This window comes from Alexandromys fortis, unplaced genomic scaffold (genome assembly GCF_014885135.2).
Source record: "Alexandromys fortis isolate MF-2015 unplaced genomic scaffold, M_Fortis_MF-2015_v1.1 scaffold_45, whole genome shotgun sequence".
Lineage (NCBI taxonomy): Eukaryota > Metazoa > Chordata > Mammalia > Rodentia > Cricetidae > Alexandromys > Alexandromys fortis.
The window spans coordinates 3,300,781-3,319,405 of record NW_026067926.1 but is presented as its reverse complement, the minus strand read 5'-3'; the positions used below and the strand labels follow the sequence as shown (position 1 = coordinate 3,319,405).

The 18,625-nt window shown below is 47.6% G+C and overlaps 1 protein-coding gene across 2 annotated transcripts; it reads left to right on the top strand.

The window, feature by feature from the left end:
* The first annotated feature begins 5,681 nt into the window (after positions 1–5,681).
* On the top strand, positions 5,682–10,508 carry Chp2 (calcineurin like EF-hand protein 2). Of its 2 annotated transcripts, XM_050143232.1 has the most exons (8): positions 5,682–5,762; positions 5,937–6,154; positions 6,863–6,935; positions 7,041–7,121; positions 7,230–7,360; positions 7,522–7,583; positions 8,232–8,354; positions 8,528–10,508. In XM_050143232.1, the coding sequence occupies exons 2-8, from the start codon at positions 6,088–6,090 to the stop codon at positions 8,579–8,581; spliced, it is 591 nt and encodes a 196-aa protein (XP_049999189.1). In that variant the 5' UTR covers positions 5,682–5,762; positions 5,937–6,087; the 3' UTR covers positions 8,582–10,508. The 2 variants fall into 2 exon arrangements, with proteins under 2 accessions (XP_049999189.1, XP_049999188.1); XM_050143231.1 differs by lacking the exon at positions 5,682–5,762 and having other exon boundaries at positions 5,874–6,154.
* The last annotated feature ends 8,117 nt before the right edge of the window (positions 10,509–18,625 follow it).

The window sequence follows — 18,625 nt, the reverse complement described above, 5'->3', positions numbered from 1 at the left end:
CCCTCCCTCTTCCCCTCTTACTCCTTCTCCCTCTCCTTCTCATTCACGTACCCCGCTCCCCGACCCCCTATCTTGTCACTTGTCCTTCTGCCATGGGATGACACAACAAGAAAGCAAGAGGGCCCTTACCACTGGCCAGTGCCCACTCCTGGGCATTCCCAACCTCTAGAACTGCAAGTTGAATACATTTCTATTGTTTATAGATGACGCAGCCTGTGCTATCCTGTTATAGCAACACAAAGTGGACACTGGGCGATCAAGGGAATTCCTACTTGATGAGTTGAGGGGCAGTTTTGTGTAGAGAAACTCTGGCCATGTGAGCTTGCGTGCCCATGAGGATCATCAAGGGAGAAAGTGACAGCATCCAATGACGTGGCTGGAACCCCTGGATGTGGCTGCATTTAAAACATGTTCCCTTAGACTTCCCTTAGGTTTCAGTCTATCAGCTCTTTTCTTCTTAATATAGGTTCAGGTTAGTGCCTGACACTGAAAACCCGAAATTTCCTAACCGGAAGCTGTTGGTGTGGTTCATTGGTTTTCATATAGAATATGAAAATATAAATATATCATATATATGATATATAGATATCATATATATATATTTGATATAGAATGCACTGGGGAGATGAGGGGCAAGAGGGAGAGAAGGGCGTAGAAATGTTAGGTGGGAAGCCCAGTGGGCATGGCTTGTAGGTTTTCTGTATGTGATGCATCCACCGTGGTCTGAATGTTTGGGTCCCCTCAAAACTCCAAAGCCCGGTCTGTGGAATAGTCCTTTACATTGTGTGAAGATGTGTCACTGTGATTGGTTTAATAAAACAGCTAAATGGCCAATAGCTGGGCAGGATTTTTGGGGCAGAGAGAATGTTGGGAAGAAGGTGGGAAGGTAGAGGGGTCGCCAGCCAGAGTGGAAGAAACATCATGGACCTATAGATGAGGTAACTGAGCCTAGGGCAGCACATAGATTAATAGAAATGGGTTAACTTAAGCTATAAGAGCTAGCTAAAAATAAGCCTAAGCTATTGGCCGAGCTTTCATAATTAAAAAGTCTCTGTGTGGTTATTTGGGAGCAGGAAGTCCCAAAGAAAAACTCTCCTTACACTAATCCCTGGTATGAATGATAGCAGGAAGTAGGGCCTTAGGGCAGTACTAACCTTCCATGTCTGTGCCTAGTATTGTACTTCCATCACTGCGACAAACAACCCAGATGAACCAAGTTAAAGCAGGGAAAGTTCATTTTGGCTCACGGTCTCTGAGGTTTCAGTCCGTGGGTTTGTGGCAAATCAAAACTGTTCACCTCACTGTGGTGGGAACTGAAAGACAGACAGTCTTGGTATCTCAATACTGCTCCCAGATCACACCCTCAGTGATCTAACTTACTATCCTTAGCTCCCACCATCTAAAGGCTCTGTGTCCTCTCAGTAGCACTAAGCCGCCATCAGACAACCTTTAGTGGCCACCAAAGCATCAGTGTCCTTAAATAAGAGGCCTCCTTCCATGTCAGTGGCTCATGCCTTCAATCATGGCACTCGGGAGGCAGATACAGGTGGATCTCGGTGAGTTCCAGGTCAGCCTGGTCTATATAGCAAGTTCCAGGACAGCTGGGCTATTAGTGAGATCCTGCACTCCCATTGGGTGGGTCTCAACTGCCTGTAACTCCAGTTCCAGGGGATCCACCACCCTCTTATGACCTCTTGTAGGCACTGGCACATGTTTGCTGCATATACATATACATAAGTAAAAATAAATTTAAGCCTTTAATCCCAGCACTAAGAGACAGAAGTAGGTGGATCTCTGTGAGTTCCAGGCCAGCTTGGTCTAATGCTGTTTGGAACACTTGTGTTAAAGACTTTGTCCCCAAATTGTGGTACTGATGGGAGGTGGCAGAACTCTTAAGGCTCCATGGAAGCAGAGACCATGGGGGAATACTGATTACTGGCTTGACCCTCATGGCTTGCTCCAAGTCATCCTCTCACCTTCATATACATGCAATGGCATGTGCATACACAGAATCCCCACAATAAATAATTAATACACGTAATAAGCATGCAGTATCTGTTTATCTGAGCTTGGTTTATTTTAATGGACATAACGATTTCCAGTTCCACCCACTTTTATGCAAATGTCATAATATCATGTTTCTTATGGCTGAATAAAATTCCATTGTACACAGATACACTGCATTTTCTTCATCCTCATGTGTTGATGGACACCTAAGCTGGCTCCCATATTGGCTTTTGTGAGCAGTGCACTGATAAATATGGACACATAAGCATCTCTGCGATGAGCAGATTCAAGAATCTTTCAGGCAAAAATACCCAGGAGGCATAGAGCTGAGTCACACGGTCGTTCTCTTTGCTGTTGTGCCTACTGACCAGTGAACACCCGTTTTTCAATTCTTTTGGATGTATACCCAGGAGAGGATTATTTAACACATGATAGCATTTACTTACTGAGAAATCTTGGTCTGATGACCAGGGATATTGAGAGTTTTTGCTGCATTTATCTGGACATTTATACATCTTCTTTGAAGAAATTTCCATTTCAGTCCTCTGTCCATTTGTTATAATAATAATAATATAATTATTATTATGGATTTTTTTCTGTGTAGTGATGACTGTCCTGGAACTCACTCTGTAGACCAGGCTGGCCTCGAACTCAGAGATCTGCCTGCCTCTGCCTCCTGAGTGCTGGGATTAAAGGTGTGTGCCACCACTGCCTGGCTTGTATTTTGTGTTTTAGGAGCCTCAGGGTCAAGAACTCATAGGGAGATACCCCATCCTGGCATTGAGATTCTTTTCTTTCTTTATCAGTGTAGCTTTGACTGTGCTGGAACTCACTCTGTAGACCAGGGTGGCCTCAAACTCACTGCTTGCTTCTGTCTCCTGAATGCTGGGATTAAAGGTATGTGCTAACACTGTCCACCTGTCCATTTTTTTAGTTGGCACATTCATTGAGTGGTATGAGTTTTATGTTTTCTGCAATATTCTTGGATTTTTTTTTAAACTGGAACATCATCAGGCATGGCAGGAACCTTAAAACAAATTCTGACCGTGTGTGTGTGTGTGTGTGTGTGTGTGTGCGTGCGCACACGTGCACTAAAATGACTCACATGAGCACATGCAAGGCTGGAAGAGCCCTTTCTCATCCTGGCTGGAGGAGACTTCTGCACACGATCGGGGACTCACTGCTTCCCAGGTTCAGTCTGACTTCCAGCTTTGGCTTGAACAGTTGTTGGGCTTTGTGGGGGAAGAGGGTGGCTTCCCACATTCTTTAGTCCTTGGGGGACATCTGAAAGGGAATCAGTGTCTCTTCTGTCAGTTATTTAGTCTGAAAGAGAAGCAACCACTTTTTAGATCAATATTTTCAAGTCTCTTTGGAGTTAAGCCTCCATCTCTGGCTGGAGACTAATAGACTGCTTCTCTCTTCCAAATGGATATTTGAGCTTGAACCCCTGTAACAAAATTCCTGCACTCTTCCCCCATGAAAATGTGCATGTATACGAATATGGTGATGGCAGGGTAGTTTCAAAACTAGACACCTACGTTTTGCAGCATTGAGGATTGAACTTAAGGCCACATGCTTGCTGGTAAGCACTCTTCTGGCCCAGAATTCCACCCTCCACTCTTCTTATTTTACAAAGGAAAGTCAAATAAAGTGTGTATATACACATGGGCATTCCCACACATGTGGCTGTCCTTAGCAGCTTTTGTGAAGGTTGGAGATTTGAGCTCGGGTCCTCACCCTTCACCCTTGCACAGCAAGTGCTCTGACCCATGGAGCCGCCTCTCCAGGCCCCTATGCTTACATCCTGGAAAAGCGTTTAAGTTGACCTGTTTGGCCTTGTGATCCTTCTGCCTCAGCCTCCTGAGAAGTCGAGATGACAGGCCTGTTGCACTATCTAGGTTGGGTCTGTGGCTTTATGAGAAGAACAGGGCAACACTAGGCTGGGATGGTCTGTTGGTCTTGTCATGTGATACCCTGAGCTGTGCAGAGACCTCACCATCAAGGACACTCTAGACGAAGCCACCTGATCTTGACCTTCCCAGTCCAGAGATGAATGGCCTCTTTATCTTTTCTTTCTTTCCCTTTTTTATTTTTTGAGTCAGTAGGTCACTCTGTTGCCCAGGCTAGCCCAGAACTTATATGTAGCACAGGATAGCCCATAACTCTGGATAGTTCTCTTGCTCCAGCCTCCTATTTGCTGGGACCACAGGTGTGTACCACTTCACATGAATTATTATTTGTGACAGCGTCTAACTGTGTACACATGATTGGCTTGGAACCTGATGTATAGAACAGGTAGAACAGGCCGGCTTTGAACTCACAGAGATCTACCTGTCTCTGCTTCCCTCTTCTAGAATTAAAGGTGTGTGATACCACACCACACCTAAATTTTGTCCTTTCTCTTTTTAAATTTATTTTTATGTGTATGGGTGTTGAGCCTACCTGTGTGTCTGTGTATCACAAGCATACCTGGGTCCCCAAGGCCAGAAGATGACATTGGGTCCTTGGTGACTGAAGCTTTAGACAGTTGTGAGCCATCATGTGGGTGCTGGGAATTGAACGTATGTCCTCTGAAAGAGCAAGTGCTAGAAACTGCTGAGCCATCTCTTCAGCCCTAAACATTTTTCTTTATAAATGACTCAGCTGTGGTGTTCCCATAAAACTATAAAAAAAAATAGGGCACTGTGTGCTGGAGAGATGGCTCAGAGGTTAAGAGCACTGGCTGCTCTTCCAGAGGACCTGAGTTCGGTTCCAAGCAACCACATGGTGGCTCACAGCCATCTATAATAGGATCTGGTGCCCTCTTCTAGCCATATTATAAAACATAAATACATCAGCGCCCTCATATATATAAAACATAAATACAACTCTAAAATAGAAAGAAAATAGGGCGGTGTGTGTTCCAGTACTTCACAAAACACATGTGAACCGAAAGTCCAGCGGGGGCACACAAAGTGCACAGCAAGTCCTGGGTGCGCCCTGATTGAACCAGAGGCCTTGTTTCTGTCTTTAGTATTTTAAGCCATGTCACAGACTTCAGCTTGCTGGTGCTGGGCACTGGTCAGAAGCCCAAGGCATTACACACCTGTTGTTCTGTGGGGGCCCACGGGGCACACTGGGAGAGAACAGGGCCGTGTGGCCCTATGGCAGATAGCCTCCAGTGAGAGATAGCAAAACTTGTAGAAATTTCTCCAGTCCACTGCACTAGATCAAACCTAGGGCCCTGGGCTTGCATGGCAAGCAGTTGCTGTCCCACTGAGCTACTCAACTAGCCCCCAGAACTTCTGATTTCTGAGAGAAACCAGGAACCTGGATTTTGGGTAAATCTTGCACATTTGTTTGTTTTGAGACAAGGTCAAACAATGAAGCCCAGGCTGGCTTAGAACTCGTGTAGTTCAGAGCAGCCACGCATTCATGCCTAGTTTCCTGCCTCAGCCTCCTAAGTGATGGTGTCACATGACTTCGTCGATCTTGAGAATTGGCTCAGCCACACAATAACCCTATGCAAACAAAAGGAAACACTACAGACCCAACATGCGTGGGCTTGTGTAGAGTAAAGGGGGCATAGGTAGGATTCTTGTCTAAGCTTTCCCACTTAGTGGAGCCGGTACTTCCCGTCACCACCCCTCCTGCCCAGGGAGCCGTCCCCTCTCCCTGCCCACTCTTCCTGTCCCCAGAAGAAGGTCTTCATCCCACCCAGCGGGACAAGAACTGAGCGCTGCTGACTGAGAGGATCTGGGAGGTCCCTCGAGGAGGTGAGTTTGTGTCTGGGGAGGGTTGGGAAAAAGCTGGCTAGCACGGGGTGTGAGGAAGGCGGGGCCCTGGCATTGCCCAGCCTCAGGCGACCTCAATCTCCGGGCTGAAACGACCGGTTGTTCTCAGTTTTCCCCTCTGACCTGCTACCCCGGGCATTGTTTTCTGTTCTCCAGGGTCGTAGGTGGCAGGCGAGGAACGCCTGGGTTCTGGCTGCTGGCCAGGCCCGTGACCTTCGGCCCTGGGGCCATTGGCCGGCCGCGCCTCCTGGACGGGAGGAGAGGACGCCTGGTTCCTCTGGCTGCTAACCTCCGCCGTGACTCCGCTATGGGCTCGTGCAGCTCCCACGTTGCACGCATTCCCGATGTGGACCAAATTCTCAGAGAGACCGGCTGTGAGTGTGCGGGAGTAGGGACAGTCCAGTAGTTGGTGAAAGGGCACAGGAGGTGGTTTAGTGTGGTGTACGGGGTTCCCAGAATGGAGAATATCCCAGATCGCAGAGACTTAGAGGACTTGGAGTCTGAGTCCAGGAATTCGAGCCTCCGGAGCTGAGAAACCGAGACCCTGGCGTCCCGGATGGCAGGAAGTTAAGGTCTTTGAGAGTCAAATTTGTGGCGGCTCGGATTGATGGATCAGATTCATTCAGGCATCCTCGAGCTCCGAGGGAGGCTGAAGGCAGAGCACACGACGGACGCAGGGGGCTGACTTCGATCGGAACCTGGGCTCTGGGAACCTCTTGGGTCTCCAGCATAGGGCTTCCTTAAGTCAAGCTTCTTCCAGGCGGGTCGACTTCGCACCTGGGCTTGCGGGGGTGGGGGGTGGGGAGTGGGGGTGGGTGTGGGTAACGACTCTCCCTCCTTGCATCCTCACCTTGCATCAGCCTCTTCCTTATGGTTGAAGCCTCGCTGAGGGTGGGGAGGTGGAAGACCCTGTAATGTCGGTGGGTGGAAGGGGAGGTTACTGATGAGACTAAGCCCTCTTGGCTCCCCGCCCAGATCCCATGAGCCGGGGGTTTCTGCGGCGCACCCCAGTGCGTACAAGATCTGGCGATAAGGGTCTGTGAGTCGTCTGCTGGCTCATTCCACCTCCTTCTCTCCCACAGTCTCGCAAGCCAGCCTGCTCCGCCTCTATCACCGGTTCCAAGCCCTGGACAGGGAGGAAAAGGGATACTTGAGGTAAGCAGAGCAGGTCTAAAGACCTGTTGCCTCTGTTTATCCAGCCCCATCCTCTTCTCGGACACCTCCATCTGCCTCCTTTGCCTCATTGTTTTGTCTTCACAGCCGCCTAGACCTCCAGCGGATCGGGGCGCTGGCTGTGAACCCCCTGGGGGATCGCATTATAGACAGCTTCTTCCCCAATGGGTGAATCTCGGTGGGCTGGCAGAGGGGAGATGGACGTGGGTGGGGGGGGGGGGGGGTACAGATGGTGGCAGTCTAGGTGACCATTGCCCTCCATCCCTGCACCTAAAGGAGCCAGAGAGTGGATTTCGCGGGCTTTGCCAGGGTCCTGGCTCATTTTCGACCTGTAGACGAGGAAGATGCAGCAACCCGGGACCCTAAGCAACCTGAACCCCTAAACAGCAGAATGAACAAACTGCGCTGTGAGTATGTGGGGGGACCTGCTCTAGAGAGACCCCAAGATTTACCCACACCAGGGAAAGGCCCAGGAAGCTCTCACACCCCTGATGAGGGGGTGAGCCTGATGAGGACTTAATATTAACTCAGGGAGCCTCACCTCCCTCGCCCCCCGCTCTTTCCCCAGTTGCGTTTCAGCTCTACGATCTGGATCGGGATGGGAAGATCTCCAGGAATGAAATGCTACAGGTCAGAAAGTCACGGGGTGCAGCAGATGTGGGCAGGGCAGGGGGGCTAAATGGAGTGGTGTGTGTGTGTGTGTGTGTGTGTGTGTGTGTGTGTGTGGTGGGGTTGGGGTGGGCAGTTAGAAGGATGCGTAGGAAGTAGGGATGAGATTGGGACTTGGGGGTAATTTGGCCTCTTGAGTAATTTTGCCAATGCCTAGAGATACTTGGTTGTCACTACCAGGAAGCGATTATACAATTGATGGTGATTGGAAACGGACCAGGAATACTACTATATACACCGAAACACCTAGGCTAGCTTTCCATACCAAGGAGTTGTCTAGGTCTAAGTGTCAATAGAGTCAAGACTCCAGGATAGATGATGAAGTTGGGGGGGGGGGAGTTGGGGTGGAGTGGAGGATGGATGTCGATTGGGCTATAAGGTTTAGGTTTAGGGCACATTAGCTGTTGGAGAGTGAGATGGAATCACAAGGAAGATTAGACAGGGAAGCGATGCGAGGGGATGCTTTCCAGACGCTACGGGGAAATTGAGTTTGATGGCAAAAAGTAAGAAAAGTTTGGTCATAACTTGGGGTGAGGTGGGCAAGGGCTGGGGCTGGAGGAGCAGTCTTTATGGCTCTTCTCCACCACGGTCTCTTCTCCCACCTCCCAGGTTCTCCGACTGATGGTTGGGGTTCAGGTGACGGATGAGCAGTTGGAGAGCATCACAGACCGCACAGTGCAGGAAGCCGATGAAGACGGGGATGGGGCTGTGTCCTTCATGGAGTTCACCAAGGTTAGGAGTGGAGGTCAGGAGGCCCTAGGACAGAAGGACATGGGAGTAAAGTTCACTGGAGGATGGGAGAGACCTGGGGCATACAGGGAGATGCTAGGACTCCAGGGGAGGAGGGGAGATGCCTAGGGTTTAGATTCAAACCTCTTGACTTGACCACACCCATCTCTCCCCAGTCCTTAGAGAAGATGAACATCGAACAAAAAATGAGCATCCGGATCCTGAAGTGACCCTGTGCCTCTGGCTCTATGAGCTTTGCAGACCTCTATGGGCTTGGGATTTATCCTCGGGCCCCCGGGAGGCAGGGTCCACATAAGCCGTATAGTCTTACTTTGGAACTCTATGTAGGGCTGGGAAAGGGAGTTGGAGCGGTGTGTGCTGAAGTCTGATTTGGTCGTGGGTTTGTGAAAATCAACCAAATGATCACTGGCTGATTCACAAACGTGTGACCCAGGGTCCAGGCACAGGAGTGACGTCATCAGGACTGGGTTCTGTTACCTGTGTTTCTCAGCTTGGCTGCCCCCTCTTGCGTTGGCATCTTTCCCTGCTTGTGGTGGAGAGGGCCGCCAGGACTTTAGATCACATCTTCCTAACCCAGTAACCCAGAGGGGAGGCTTCTTCCTTCAAAACACCAACCAGGTAGCATCGTCGACCCAGCTGGGGTCTCTTCCCTATCTCTAGGGGAATGGAGCGTTCTAGTGGGCCATGCCTGTGTCAGAAAATAATTCTGAAACCCTAGAAATAAGGCCCAGAGACTTAGGATAGCGTGGGAGGTGGTTGCTTTAAGGAAAATGAAGTAATGTGCTCATAAAATGTGTGTGTGTGTGTGTGTGTGTTTATGTCGGTTTTGCCTCTCCTTATTTGGTTGAGAAAATGGAGGGAACCTTGAAATCTGGCCTCTGGGATGAGTTTTTCTCTGACCCCCCTGGATGAATAATAAGGTGGTGGGAGGGAGGATGATGCACAAATCATAAACCACACATACTTTCCTAGTGTGTGTCGTTACTCCAAATTTTGTAGAAAAGTTCTGTTGGGTTCCTTGTAAGATGCTCAAACATTGACAGACCGCAAAATAGAGTATAAAAGTCACATCGAGGCAGAATAGAAAGACAGGACAAGATTGAAGGGTAAGCAGATTCTCATGCAAGAGACTGGTTGACATCTCTCAAAAACCAAGTCAAGAATTCCAACACTCACACACACACACACACACACACACACACACACACACACACAGAAATAGAGAGAGAGAGAGAGAAAGAGAGAGATGAAATTTTCCTCTTGCTTTTATATGGAGATATTTCAAATAATAATGTTAAAGTAGGGGCTAGAGAGATGGATTCATTGTTAAGAGCACTCACTCTTCTTTCAGAAGACCCAGGTTCAGTTCCAGGCACCCCCACATTGGATGGCTCAGAACAGCTTGTTAATCAAGTTTCAGGGACTCTAATGCCCTCTTCTGGCCTTCACAGGTACTGCATGTATATTGTGAGCATGCACACAAGCAGCCACAAATACACATAAATAAAAAAGTTAAAATAGCAATGAAACATGCTTAAGGTCTGAGCCTGTGTGATCTTCCATTGCTGTCCTACTCTTTTTTTTCCCCCAGAGAGATTGTAAACCTTTGTTTATGGTAATAGAGGCCAACTTCCTGTGTAACTCCTGGGGCTTAAGGTTTTACATGGTCAGTTGTAACTCTGTCCCATGTACCTTGTGAACTACCCTGTGATCTCATTTAGATGCCTTATAAATCTTTTAAGACGTGACTTTCAAGCCACCAAAATGGCTGTGATAAAGATACTTCAGCGGGACTTCCTTGAGAAGCCCACACCCACACCTGGATGTGTTTTATCTTTACCTTGAATGACTCCTCAGTGCTTGGCTACACCCTCCTAGCTATTGCTTAAACCTATGATAGGAAACCTCTCCCCCAAAGGGGCCTGGAACAATGGCACAGAGTTTAAAAGCACTTGCTGCTCTTGTAGAGATTCTGGGTTCAGTTCCCAACACCCACATAAGCGGCTCACAACCACTATGTAACTCCATGGAGTTCCAGAGGAACCCCCTCTCTTTGGCAACCTCCACAGGTACAAGACATGCATGGGGTGCATATATATACACACAGGCAGGTTCTCACACATACAGATAAAGTAAGCAAATGTTTAAAAATGTCTCTTCCCAATAAACTCCAATTCTGCTTTAAACTGGCTCATTCCGAAACTCTTTTCTGTGGCAAAGCCACTTAAAATGTATATATTCGAATTTTAAAGGAAATGTCTTGTCCTATAAATGAAACAGCCAGCATCACTTGAGAGGGGTTTACCAAAGAAATTTGTAAGGGCACTATAATTGTCTTGGGTATTTCCTTGGAGCTTCGGAGAGAAGTTATGGCTGATCTGGAATTGTCTAGAAGAACCTATCTGCATATGCTGAAGAGGAGGTGGGAGTTCCAGAAAAAGCCTTTCTCTTTGCTTAAGACTCTGAACCCAAACAGTGTGTGCATGAATCCAGGAGAGGGGGGCAGGGAGAGCCGAGGGAGTGGTGTTATGTAGATCCTCCATGGACTCTTTCTGACCCCGGAGGAGAGGAGCCCAAATTCTGAACTTGACTCTCAAATAGAAGGAAGCTCTCCTCAGTTCTACCCAAAGGACGCTGAGAAAACACTCTTGATTCCATTTTATTTACTTATTTGTGTGTGTGTGTGTGTGTTAGACAAACACATGAGTGCAGGCCACAGGAAGACACCATGAGGACTTTCTGCTTATTCTCTTGAGGCAGCCTCACTGCTCCTGTGGGTACAGTTGGCAGTCAGCAAACCTCAGCGATTCTCCTGGCTCTGGCCTCATAAATGCTGGGCACGTGGGCACTCACGACTCCATCTGGCCTTTGTCTCTGACCTCATAAATGCCGGGCTATGGGCTCCCCTGACTCCACCTGGCCTTCCTCTCCTCCCCACCGCTTACAGTGGTGCTAGCTCCTCCTCACACACTCGGCACTTTTACCTACCTACCCCCCCACTTATTTATTTATTTATTTATTTTGAGAATAGATTTCTCTTGGTAGTTCAAGTTGGTCTTAAACTCTTAATCCTCCTGCCTCAACATCCTTAGTGTTAGATTATAGGCCTGTATTGATTCTTTTTTTTTTTTTTAACTACAACACTGCTTGGCCAACAACTTAGGCCTATTCCTACCTAGCTCTTATATCTTAAATTAACCCATTTCTATTAATCTGCCTGCATTGACTCTTAAGCGGCAACGGTCTTGAACACAGTAGAGACTGTAAGATTAGCATGATTTAGTTAAATTTCAGACTCTGCATTAGTTGTCTTATTGTTAAAAAAAACCTGGCAAAAACTACTTAAGGAAAGGAGAGTTTATTGTGGCTCACAGCACCTGTGAGCATGCAGTGGAGGCCCCAGGATGCCACGAGTCGGAGGCAGATGCTCACACTGCACCTGCAGCAGGAGCAAGGAGAGCTGAATTTCGGGTTCCGCTTGTTCTTTATCGTTTTATTCAGTCCAGAAACCCTGCCCCTGGAATGCTGCCGACACTCAGGGTGGGTCTTCCCACCTCAAATAACCCAAAATAACCACTGACAGATTTGCCCAGAGCTTTGTTTCCATAGCAATTCCAAATCTCATCAATCAAGATTAAACACTTAAGCCTACTAAGGCTGTGTTTGAACCTGGGCCCCTTTGCTCACCTGCTTGAGCACAGGTACCGGAGAGCATGCCCTTGCTTCTGCTGTGTGGGAGAGGCCCAGAGACCAGCAGCTGCTCTGCAGGAATGCTACCTGTCCTCCCCAGCCCTGCTGTATCTCAGCCAAGCCCCTTACTCTCATCTGTATGGTTGGACTTTGGCCTGGATCAGTTGGAATTCCTCCAGCCAATAACTGGCCCATGAAAATAGAAGTTTATTTGTTTGGAAACCTGAAAAGGGAGTCCAAAGGTGGCCCAGGCAAAGGAGTGTCCCAAAGTCTTGAGACTATCTTCAGAAATGAGCCTTTCTGTTTCTTTCTGAATCAACGATCTTGGGAATGGAGCACCTCCTCTCATAACTGGATTCTGCCCCAAGTTCAGAGTGAACCTCATTGGGCTGCCTATTGTAGTATGGTCAGGGGAACACTTTGATTGGCCAGACCTGGTCACATGGTCTCCGCAGACCCCCCCCCCCCAAGACTGCAGGCAACCATATTTGCACTTTTAAATGCGATGTCAAGGCCATGTCACCACGCTGTGACTAGAAGAGGAAGGTGGCACACTGGTGAGGTGATCTCAGACGAGAATCAGGCAAGTACAAGACTTACCAACTAGTAGAGGCTTAAAGAATTAAGACTCTTATACTGTAAGCTGTCTTTGAGGATAGGCAGACCAACAGTTATTGAGTGGCTCAAAACATATTTTTAAGGACCAGAGATGCTCGCTCTGTCCTCCCTTCTCGCGATATGTCAGCTTTTGATTCTCTTTGATTCCTGGTAGCGTCCGTTCCCCTCATCATGGCGCACTTGCGGCATGGTGAGAACATGCGCAGGTCAGTCAGTTCTCTGTTGCCGTGAGAGATCCCTGGAGAAAATCAGTTCAAAGGCAGAGAGGTGTACTTTGCTGACGGTAACAGCGGTTTCTCTCCATGGCCACCTGGCCCCGTTGCTTTGGGCCTCCAGTGGGCAGAGAGCATCATGGCGGGAGGGAGAGGTGGAAGGAAACTGCTTACTTACTACACAGTGGCTGGGAAACAGAGACAGCAAGAGACGACGGGGGTGGGGTGGGAAACACCCTTCCAGGGCATTACCCCAGTGTACCCAACCAGGCTCCTCCTGAGAGAGTCCATTCAGCTTTGAATTTATCAATGGATTAATCTATCAGCTAGGTCAGAGTTCTGATGCTCCCAAGTCTTTTCAAATGCCTATCGACTTCAGCCACTCCTTCAACACAGGAGCCTTTGGGGGCATCAGTGATCCAAACCAAGCAATGTACCTAACTGCATGGCCAGGGCAGCTAAGACCCTTTTCTGTTCTTCCCTCTGTTTTGATTACCGAGGAAAACCCTTCTCCTGGAAGAGCACCCTCTCTTAACTACCACCATCAGTACAGAACTGGAAAACCGCAGCGACAGGAGAAGCTTGGGCGTGAGAATCTCTGCGTTGTTTTTGAGACTGTATCATGAGGCTTTATCAAAGGGACAGAAGAGGCGGTAACTAGTAGCTGTGTTGCAGATTGTCTTAGTTTGCTTTTATTGCTATGATAAAGCCGACAGCTGAAAGCAACCTGGGGAGGAATTCTCAGCTTACACTCCATCACCGAGGGAAGCCAGGGCAGGAACTTGGGGGCAGGAACACTGCTTGCGAGCTTATTCTCCAGGCTTAGTTCACTTACCTTTCTTAGACTTCCAAGACCACCAGTCCGGCTATAACCACTCACAGTGGGGCGGATCCTTCCACAGCACTCATAAAATACCCCCACAGATTTGCCTACAGGCTAGCGTAATAGAGACATTATCTCAGTTAAGGTTCCCTCTTCCCAGATGACCCTAGTTCATGTCAAATTGACAAAAAACTGATCAGCAAATGTATTACTTTAGCTTCTTATACAATGTTTATTTTACTTTTACTAATGTGTGTCAGGTGTGTGGAGGAAGAGGAGGAGGCCGGAAGAGGGCATCAGATCCTCTGGAGCTGAAGTTACAGGCAATCGATAGCCACCTGACACGGGTGCCCTATGGGGGTCGTTCTTATTCAAAGCACCACAGCAGGGCTCAGCTGGGCATTTGCTCCACGTGGCATAGGCTGAGGTCACTGTACTATTCAGCTGGTGACTATGGAGGGCCTAGACATGCCCAGTCTTGGATCTTTCAGTATAGTAACAGAAAGTAGAACACTGCACATGCCTACATACAGGGATGCACAATCTTTCAAGGAAGGGAGGTAGATATTTTAATTAATTGTTTGATTGATTAATGAGTATTCGTAGATATGTCTGAGTGTGCTTTTGTGCATGTGAGCACAGTGTCCTGGGAGGCCAGAAAAAGGCATTGCATCCCCTTGAACTGGAGTTACAGAGGTTTGCACAGCCTCCATGTGGGTGCTGGGAAAAAATCCAGGTCCTTTACAAGAGAAGCACGTGCCGTTAGCTATGGAGCCATCTTTCCAGCCTGGGAGGTAATATTTTAAAAACTGGATATTGCCAGGCAGTGGAGGCGCACACCTTTAATCCCAGCACTCGGGAGGCAGAGGCAGGAGGATCGGAGGATCTCTGTGAGTTTGAGGCCAGTTTGGTTTGCAGAGTGAGTTCCAGGATAGCCAGAGCTACACAGAGAGAAGAAACCTTGTCTCAGCAAACAAACAAACACCAAAAAACCCCTTGACTACCAGGGTGGCCCTTACTTGGCCAGTTACATTTGTCATGTGGAATCAAACTAATGAAAGTTACTGGGAGATTGCTACAAACAAATCAGTGCGACAAATAATAATACATGCGTATAATGTTCACCTTAGACCTGAAAATCGCGTTAACAATGAAATAGCAAATCGCTTGGGAAAATGCATATGTGTGCATGTCATGGTTAATTCTGATGGCCAACTTGATGGGTGTAGAACCGCCATGGAAACAAACCTCTGGGCATATCTTGAAGCACGATCTAGATCAGATTGAGGTTGGAAGATCCACCCTAAATGTGAGCAACAGCACCCATAGGGTGTGGTCCCAGACTGAATAAAAAGGAGAAAGCAGGATCGGAGAGATGGCTCAGTAGTTGAGAACGCATATTGCCTGTCTTAGTTAGAGTTTCTGTTGCTGTGAAGGGACACCATGACCACAGCAACTCTTATGAAGGAAAACATTTAGTTGGGGTGTCTTACAGTTTAGAGGTTCAGTCCATTATCATCATGGTGGGACACGGCTTTGTGCAGGCAGGGATGATGCTGGAGAAGTAGCTGAGAGTCCTACATCTTGAGGGCAACAGGAAGTGGTCTCAAGGTCACGCTGAGTGAAGCTCGAGCTACAGGGACCGCAAAGCCCGCCCCCACAGTGTGTCATTCCAACAAGGCCACACCTACTTCAACAAAGCCGTACCTACTAACCGTGCCACTCTCTGAGATTATGCATTCAAAACTACCACAACACTCTTCCAGAGGACTGGGGTTCAGCTCCCAGAATCCATATGAGGCAGCTCACAGCTGCCAGTAATTCCAGCTCCAGGGGCTCCAACAGCCTCCCCTGGACTCCAGGAGCATCTGACGGCATGAGTATATACTCACACATGGGTACACATATATACATACATTTTTTTTTTTGAGACAGGGTTTCTCTATAGCTTTGGAGCCTGTCCTGGACTCACTCTGTAGACCAGGCTAGCTTCAAAGTCACAGAGATCCACCTGTGTTTGCCCCCTGAGTGCTGGGATTAAAGGTGTGTGCCACTACCATCTGGCATATACACACATTTTATAAAAAAAGAAGAAGAAGGAGAAGAAGGAGAATGAGGAGAAGGAGGAGAAGAAGGAGAAGAAGAAGAAGAGGAGGAGGAGAAGGAGAAGGATAAAGCCACCTGGGCACAAGCGTTCATCACTTCTATTTCCTTACCTTGCGTGTACTGTGACCTGCTCCCGTGTGCCCTCCCCCCCCCCATCATGACTTCCCACTCTGCTGGACTGTACTCCCAAACCATGAACCGAAACAAGTTCTTCTTCAGCCCTTCCTTGTCAGGCAGTGAGGGAGGATACTACAACAACAACTCAGTTTAGAGGGAAATAGGTTTTCCATCAGCCACCCAGGAGAATAGAATGCTAACTTGACAAAATTAGAAGTTCAAGGCAAAGGGAAACTTGAGGGGTTATTTGTGTTATGCATATCAAATGGCCGATTGCAGGGCCAGAGTAAATCTTAGTGCTTAGAGCACTTGCTGCTCTTGCAGTGAACCCAGGTTCAGTTCCAAACACACCTGGTTGGTTCATAACCATCTGTAACTCTGGTTTCGGGGCTTCTGATGCCCTCTTCTGGCCCCCACGGGTACTGCAGGCATGTGGTGCATAGATATGCATGCAGGCAGACCACTCATAATACACACAAAATAAAAATAAATGTAAAAAAGGTAGCCATAAAATAAAATGCAATCTTTTTTATGTTGGTAGCTTTTTTCCCTGTTAGCAAAAGGTGAGCATTGGATACACAGTGATAAGAACAAAACCCTCTAAACGTCCAACAGCACACACAACACTCGGCCTCAGTATCGTCTAAGTTGTGATTAAATCTGTGACTGCCCCAAGGATCAACTTGGTTTCCTGTCTCAAGGCCCCTAGAAATGGGCGGGCTTGGCACAAACTCGCTCCCAGGAAAGGACCCTGAGTAACTAACTAAGCATGCAAACAACTGGCCTGTTGGACAGTTCGTGTAGGTCATATTTGTGGCAGAGTGGAAAACTGGAGTCAGCCGACTCCATGCCAGCATGGGTGGGGTACTCTGGGGTGTGCCGTGGGCGGGGTGCTCTGGGGTGTGCCGTTTCAAACGCCCTACAGGAAGGAACTTGCCCACCAGTCTCCAGAAGCGGCAGAGATCCGAGCTGCTGCCCCTTCAGGGCCTGCCTTGTTTGTCACACCCCCTCTCAGGCAGCTGTAGCCAAGAATTGAGCAAGCTACTGGGCTAGTGGCTGCTTGTTGTGCAGGGAGTGTTTGTTCTAGAATTCTCTTTCGGGTTGCCTGAAACTCAGGTTCGTGTCGCTGTTTGAGATCCTCCTGGGCCAGCCCTGCTCGCTCCACATTTGACTTTTCAGAGTGTCATTTTTCAATAGTTATCTACTCTCCTAAATGTCTTATATATTATTCATTTTATTATTTTACCTTACACTTATGTATTAGACCTCAGAATCACCCTGGTCAATACAAAAGCAAACAATTTAGAGACAAGCACACATGAATATTAATGCAATCTTGAAGTGGAATCTTCCCACAGAACCTGATTAAACACAGTGTGTCAGAATTCAGTTGGAGTTCACGTTCATCTGTTTTCTGTTGCTGTAACAAATCACACAAAGCTGAATATTTTATGAAAAAAGGAGATTCCTCTGGCTCACAGTGGTGGCTGAAAGGTCCACCAGTCATGGCTGTGCTGTAACATGGTAGATGAGCAGAAAGGGAGCTGAGCACATCCAGCTGGGAAAGAGAGAAGTTACACAGTGAGACAGGAGGCCAGGGGCCAGGCAGCAGCCTCCATAACTTGCTCTTACAGGAACTAACCAAGGTTTTGAGAGAAGAACATCAATCCTTTTCAAAGACTGTGACTCTAGTGATCCAACCACTTTCAATTAGGCACCACCTCTCTCTCTCTCTCTCTCTCTCTCTCTCTCTCTCTCTCTCTCTTTCTTTTTATTTCTGTGTGTGCATGTAAGCCCATGTGAGAGCATGTGCACATGAGTGCAGGGACTCACGGTGGCCAGAAGAGGGCATCAGATTTCCAGGAGCAGGAGTTATTGGTGGTTGTGAGCAAACTGATGTGGATGTTGGGAACAGGACTCAGGTCCTCTGAAGACTGGTAGCTAATTTGAAGGAGAATGAAGGACCATCACGGGACTAGTTAAAGATGAAGTGATAAACTAATCTAGCTAAATGGAAGTTCCTCCAAATGATGCTATAAATGAGTATTATTGTTAAGAAGCAGGGTGGGCTGATACCAAAACCACACAAAGACCCAACCAATCTCACTCATGAATATCGATGCAAAAATTCTCAATAAAATACTGGCAAACCGAATTCAAGAACACATTAGAAAAATTATCCATTATGATCAAGTAGGCTTCATCCCAGAGATGCAGGGCTGGTTCAACATACGCAAATCTATCAATGTAATCCACCATATAAATAAACTGAAAGAAAAAAACATATGATCATTTCATTAGATGCTGAAAAAGCATTCGACAAAATTCAACACCCCTTTATGATAAAGGTATTGGAGAGACTAGGGATACAAGGGTCATACCTAAATATAATAAAAGCTATCTACAGCAAACCGACAGCTAACATTAAATTAAATGGAGAAAAACTCAAAGCCATCCCACTAAAATCAGGAACAAGACAAGGATGTCCACTCTCTCCATACCTCTTCAATATAGTGCTTGAAGTTCTAGCAATAGCAATAAGACAACATAAGGGGATCAAGGGGATTCGTATTGGAAAGGAAGAAGTTAAGCTTTCGTTATTTGCAGATGACATGATAGTATACATAAGCGACCCCAAAAATTCTACCAAAGAACTCCTACAGCTGATAAACACCTTTAGTAGCGTG

What these genes read in the sequence shown, in the direction of transcription:
- Chp2 (XM_050143232.1), top strand. Translation starts at nt 6,088, where the DNA reads ATGGGCTCGTGCAGCTCCCACGTTGCACGCATTCCCGATGTGGACCAA. An exon ending in AATTCTCAGAGAGACCGGCT is followed by an intron (nt 6,155 to 6,862) that starts GTGAGTGTGCGG and finishes TCTCTCCCACAG; the next exon opens with TCTCGCAAGCCAGCCTGCTC. An exon ending in CAGAATGAACAAACTGCGCT is followed by an intron (nt 7,361 to 7,521) that starts GTGAGTATGTGG and finishes CTCTTTCCCCAG; the next exon opens with TTGCGTTTCAGCTCTACGAT.